This window comes from Tupaia chinensis, unplaced genomic scaffold, assembly GCF_000334495.1.
Source record: "Tupaia chinensis unplaced genomic scaffold, TupChi_1.0 Scaffold146740_1, whole genome shotgun sequence".
Classification (NCBI taxonomy): Eukaryota; Metazoa; Chordata; class Mammalia; order Scandentia; family Tupaiidae; genus Tupaia; species Tupaia belangeri.
The window spans coordinates 1,041,523-1,048,035 of NW_006206595.1; the positions used below are offsets into that span (position 1 = coordinate 1,041,523).

The 6,513-nt window shown below is 47.4% G+C and overlaps 1 protein-coding gene across 1 annotated transcript in view; it reads left to right on the plus strand.

The window, feature by feature from the left end:
* Nucleotides 1–6,513, plus strand: part of HOXC13 (homeobox C13) — a 13,473-nt gene that overhangs the window by 6,561 nt on the left and 399 nt on the right. Inside the window, 4 exon segments of the mRNA XM_027768503.1 lie at nt 9–277; nt 280–640; nt 6,487–6,507; nt 6,510–6,513. The exon segment at nt 6,510–6,513 is cut by the window's right edge and continues 399 nt beyond it. Of these exon segments, the coding sequence (XP_027624304.1) occupies nt 9–277; nt 280–640; nt 6,487–6,507; nt 6,510–6,513 (655 nt within the window).

Sequence of the window (6,513 nt, forward strand, 5' to 3'; positions counted from 1 at the left end):
CGGGGGAGGCGGCGGCGCGGGGGGGGCGGGGGGCGGCTGCAGCGGAGCGAGCCCCGGCAAAGCTCCGAGCATGGACGGTCTGGGCAGCAGCTGCCCGGCCAGCCACTGCCGCGACCTGCTTCCGCACCCCGTGCTGGGGCGTCCGCCGGCACCCTTGGGCGCCCCTCAGGGCGCCGTCTACACGGACATCCCGACCCCAGAGGCTGCACGCCAGTGCGCCCCGCCGCCAGCGCCCCCCACTTCGTCTAGCGCTACCCTGGGCTATGGCTAACCAATCGCGGGGGCACATCTCACGGCTGCCGCCTGTCCCACAACGTGAACCTGCAGCAGAAGCCTTGCGCCTACCACCCGGGCGATAAGTACCCGGAGCCGTCGGGCACCCTGCCCGGTGACGACCTGTCTTCCAGGGCCAAGGAGTTCGCCTTCTATCCCAGCTTCGCCAGTTCCTATCAAGCGATGCCCGGCTACCTGGACGTGTCAGTCGTGCCCGGGATCAGCGGGCACCCGGAGCCGCGTCACGATGCGCTCATCCCCGTCGAAGGCTACCAGCACTGGGCTCTCTCCAATGGCTGGGACAGTCAGGTGTACTGCTCCAAAGAGCAGTCGCAGTCCGCCCACCTCTGGAAGTCTCCCTTCCCAGGTAAGGAAGGGGCCCGAGAGCCTCGGCCGCCGGAGACCCCTCCCCACCCTACCCGCCCCCCGGCTCCCCGCCCCAGGGCGCGCCTGCTCGGCTGGGCTGCCTATGGAGCCGGCCGGGCGAGCTGCTCTGAGGAATGCGCCGGGGAAGAAATCTGCTCCGACACGTTCCCTGGAGCTGCCCGGCCGAGAGTGAAGCAATCACAGGCGCCGAGCGCCGGGCCGCCGGCGTGGTTCTGGTCGGGAGCTCGCCGCCTCCTCCCCTGCCGATTCCAGCCTCAAGCGGGGCTCCCGGCCCCTAAACCTGCTTCTGGCCAGGAATGGGGGTGGGGTGGGCCTTGGTGTTTTGGAATCCAGGATGAAACCCTCGAACCACCGAATAACTGGAGGAAATAAATAACCCCTGCTTTGCCCGAATGATCAGAATTGATTAATCAGGTACTAGATAGTATTTTCTAAAAAAGAGGTCTAGTTTGCCGAAAACCACAAAAGAGCAGGATTTCTTTTTTCTTTTTTTGATCTATTTTTTAAATTGGGCTATTAATTTCTTGATGAGGGAGTGGAAGAGCTAAAATCTCTCTTGAGAAAGTGGAGAGGTGTATCCCACCCCTCTCCCAAGAAAAATTTCTTCTTCCCTATTTGTTTCACTAAGCTCAGAATCTATGGATGCATCTGCTGCCGGGTCCCCCAAATACTGTCAAGAAAGAGGGTTAGTAATTGGTGCCTCTCCAACACTGAAAAAAAGGGGCCTGGAATGAGAGATGGGGAGGAAGACCTGTTCTGGTGAGATCTGGGGTACAGACCTGGGCTAGGAACCTACCCCTTGTTCTTGTCTGGCTACAAATGAGAAGGGAGAATTCACTGACGTCCTGTTCCTTCTCCAGTTGGTGCTATCTCTGAACAGGACCGAGTCCTGCAACACCCCCAGCTCCCTAAGGGGGAAAGATCAGTCCCAGAATTCCCAAAACCACTTCAGAAGCTTTGGATTTCACACTGCTCTGAGAAGTCAGTATTCAAGGTCTAGAAAATGCAGCATTTGAATCTGCTCTTTCTGTAAGTGCAGTGGGAGAGGGTCCTCCCTTCTGATGTCCACAGAGGTTCTGGGACACCCAGAACAGCCACAAATGTCTCCCCATACTGTCCAGAGAATTCTCCCAACTCCACATGCCAGGGCCAGAGATGTTTCCATTCACAAACATAGACTAAAAGACCTTCTAAGGGTGGGCCTGAAATTCCTCTGCACCCAGGATTGGGAACTGAAGTAGATGGCTTAAAATGATAATAATGGGATGATGCTATGGAGTATAGCAAATACAATCTTGTACATGTTATTTACTGTAACTCAGTGTAATGCAGCTCAATACTAGGATGAGACCCACACTAGGTACCCCACTTCCAACTGCCAGAATGAAGGATGATACAATTTTAGTACATGCTATCATGCATCACCTACTCTACACTGGCTTAATATATTTATATAATGATTTTTATTAACTACCTAGTATGAAACATGTAATGCATTCCTAGGTGGTAGACAATTCTGATGTAGGTCTTTAATAATGTATTATAGAGATGGCCCTTTAATTTTGTGTCACCAAAATGGAAAGCTCCTTAAGAGAAGGCAATCCAGCAGGAGTTCCTGAGGTAAGGGAGCCAATGGACCTTGCCCAAAGGCCAAGGAGCAGGGGAACAGGTGCCCACTGGGCCCACTTTGGGCAGGGGTACAGGCGTATAGCAATGGGCTACTGAAGAGGTGAAAGAGGAGCTTCTCCGGCATCCCTGTGTGTGTGTGTGTGTGTGTGTGTGTGTGTGTGTGTCTGTGGAGCAGGTTGCAGAGTGAGAGGAATGGTGAAAAGCTCAGAAATATCTTTGAGCAAAATACACATCTCAATGTGTCCTAGAAAAAAAAAAAAGAAGAAGAAGAAACTCTACTGAAAATAAACAGTTTTGATCATAGCCTCCTGGAGAAAAATATCTTTGAAATAAAAAAAAATACAGCCCAATTGAGATTTAATACACTTGCAAATTATAGCGTGGAAATAAATATAAAACCCAGCGTGTCTCAGCAGCTGTGTGCTCACACACTCCCTTGTGCAGAAATGGAATCAGGCTAGTGTATCTCAGTGAGCATAGAGGTCCAGGCAAGAAGCAGATGAAAAAGAAATTATCTTCAGACACCCTCCATCTTTCTACCCACACAGAGGTATTTTAGAAGTAGTGAGATTTCCAGATAACTCTGTCTATGCAATTGTGGTTTGTTCGGCAACATCTAGGCATAAACACCACTGTCTCTCTTCAATGCCTCTGGCTCTGAGAAATCTCATCTATGGCAGTCTGGGTTGGTGTGGGAGATGGAGGCGATTGTTCAGAAAGATTCAGGTAATTAGGGCTGAGATATGTTGTGGCTTTTTCCTTCTCTCAATTATACAGACCCTTGCTTCACTGCTGTGTGTGTGTGTGTGTGTGTACTCACTCCCTAGGGTGAGTATAAACACTTCTACTCTTTCTTCCTCCTCCTCTTCTCTTTCTCCTTTTTCTTCTTCTTCCTCTTCTTCTTCTCTTCCTTCTTCTCCTCCTTCTCCCTCTCTTTATTTTCGGACAGAGAGGCAGAAATTCCAGGAGACACTTAGGTGGAAAGGGAGATAAAGAGGGATGCAGTTGTAGGAGGAAGAGAAAGAAACAGTAGGTTCTTCAGGCCATTCTAGAAGTCTCTAATGACAAGCCTCTGGATCTGAGTTGAGGAGAATAGCTAGCTGGATTTCTAGCTGGATAAGATGTACTTCATAGCCCAAAGCCCAGAGACTGGGGTTGTCTGGTCAAGAGTGGACGGACTGTGGGAACCTGTACACAGGGACCCCTCAGCCCTAAGAAAAGTTACGGGTGCGCATTGATCTGATTTTTATTCTCTTCTCAAAGATTCTCTATTAGGTTCCCAGATAAAAAGTTGTTTGTGTATGTGATATGGAGGGAGACCGGGGAAGGGGCGATTTTAAAATCAATGATTAAGTTTCTACTTACTTTTGGCAGTGCAGACACAACTTAAGGTCTAAGCCAGCAGATGTTTTCACATCTATGGATTGTACTTCCTTTCCAGACAAGGCAGCAGACAATAAAAGAGGGCTTCTTTGAGAAGGCAGAACTGGAACTGTTTCCTCAGGAAGCCAAAACAACCTGTAGTCTGGTCTGATCTATGAAAAACTTGGCCAAATCAATCCCTGGCATACTACAGGGAAAAAAAAGAACCAGTTTCAACCAGTTGTCTTAATTTTTTATATTTGCGTTGATTAAACCTCACTGCAAATATAAAGTTAGAGTTTAGAGTACCAAAATTGGGTAGATGATTATGGGAGTTTACAGAAAGTGAGGTAAAAAATCAGGGACAATTATCTGATTGATCAAGAAACTAAAACCCACCTTTCCTCCTCCAGTTTGCTCTCTCGAGAAAAGGAGGTGTTTAAATTTGGATTGTACCAGGGGGCCTACATCCATTTTAAAACATACTGAATCATGTTGAAAGTGGAAAAGAGTCTGGGTTTAAATCTGGCTCTGCCATTTAAAAATTTTTTAACCACTGTGAACCTGATTCCTGATCTTTTAAAATGGGTTTAATAATAATAATAATAATAAACCTGAAGTAATGTTCCAAGGATTAAATACAAATAAAAAAATTAATGGTACACTACTTACCCTCTTCATTTGTCCTGGAGCCATCAGTTTCCTGAATCATGATTATATCTATACGAGTGAAATTATTTTGAGAACTGAAAGATTTTTTTTAAAAAATCTCGTACCAAAAAAAATCCTTTTTAATATAAAGGATCTTACTTGTTAAAGTGAAGTTGTTTTGTTTTTCAGATTAAAAAAAAAAGTCTTGCCTTATTCATACAGAGGCAGAGAAAATGACAAGTCCAACAACTTTCCTGAGAAATTGTCACCATGAAGACAGTCAAAGCAGGCCACAGAAGCCCCCATCTCTCATTTTCTTCCTGAGCACTTAATTTTCCTCTCCATTTGACAGTGACCTTTTCTCCATCCAGCACAGACAAGTGTCCCTGGAAGAGAGCAGACCCAAAGGGCCTGAGTGTAGGGCAGATTTTTTTTTTTTCTTTTTTTGGGTTTTTGGTTTTTGCTATAGAGTGCGTAAGCTCACCAGAAAGACAGAGACAGAGAGACAGAAAGCAAGAAACCCCAGCCCCCCCCTCCTGGAGGATGGCCACACAATCCCTTCTCCTCCATTCTCTTCTCAGGATCTTGGGCATGCATGCACATGCACCCACATGAGATTAAGCCACCAGGTCCAGGATTCAAATCGTGGTCGACTACCTGAGAGTCCAGTGACATAGCCATTACAGTAACTGCTGGTCCCAGGAAGATGTTTTTGTGAGGCTGGTGTGGGAACAAGCATTTCAGGAAGAACTCTGGGTTGCGCCTACAGGTCCAAAGGGTGGTAAGAATGAAGGAGAAGCCTCCAACATTCTGGTATCTTTATTGGCCTCCACCTGATTAAGTCTAACAATTGCTGGGGGCCAGCAGGTGGCGTGGTGGTGAAGGGCGCTGGACTCCAACATGGTCGACCACCATTTGACTTCTGAACCTGGAGGCTTGCTTTCTCACTCCCCTCCCACCCCTGTCAAATTAAAAATAAATAAATAAAATTATAAAAGAATTCTCTAGGAAAAAAAAAGTCTAACAATTGCCTGGAAAAAGTATTATGGTCCTAGTTATTCAGGTAATCTCCCTAGTTACTCACTTATCCCCTTTTATTGACAGGAGTGAGTGTAGAATGGAAGACAGGGATATAAGTGACATAATGGTTTTTAGTCCCTATGCAAGTCTCAGAGCTCAAAGAAAGTAACTGGTAATGGATGGGATGACAAGATACTTAGATTAGGGTTAGGGTTGTACATGGGATTTAAATAGTTACCTTCTGCGTTGAAGGAGTGGAGACGGGAATGAAATGGAACAGAATTTGCTCTGTTTTCCGTAGGGCCAGGATATGGATCCCCTACTTCCAGAGACCTCCTTCCCTGTGTCTTAGGGACCAGGACCTGTCAGCATGGGTGTTCTTAGGTGGTTACATTAGGCCAGTTCCCTAGAGTGATTGTCCCCCATTCAGGCTGACTTTACCTGGACACTTTTCTTCTCTCTTTTGGGGCCTCAGATCCCTGGTGCAGGACCAGTGACTAAAGGCAGGAGTGGACCCACTTGGCAGTGTGCCCACTGAAGCCAGCTCCCCTCCCCGGCCATGCCCTCCCAAGACATACAACAGAACTCTCCTCTAACGATGGGACAGAATATAAGCTGATAGGCAAGAACTGCTCTAATTTCACCACGAGTGAGGATTTTCTGAATACACACAATTTTGCAGTTACGGTGGACAGCCAGGGTGGAATTTGTATGGGAGTGGATCCGCTAAGAGTGGAGGATCCTAACAGAGAGTACTGTGCCAAGGTGTAATGGGGTCTGAGGCAAAAGGAAAAATCAGTAATACTGATCCTGTTTTTATTTTTTAATTGCTATTTCGTACATTCTGGATCTTTTTTTCCCACTCATTTCAGTTTGTTTACACATTGCACTAAAATATCATTTTGTGCTTACTGAGTTTTCGGTGCTCCCTGCCTTAAATTTTGCACTGAGGCCAGCACTCTATTGGATTCGCTTTAGTGGAGGCCTTACTAATAACAGAGATGCAAAGGATTAGGAGGCTTCACTCCGCTGAGCAATCCGCCAAACTACCTTTGAGCCCCAGCCAGAACCCTGCGCCTCGGCAGGCAGCCTTTCGGCCTCAGGGCCCCTAAAGCCGAGCGCCTCACTTCCTCCCACCCGCCTTCTCTTCCCCCCCCCACACAGACGCAGTTCCCCTACAGCCGGAGGGGA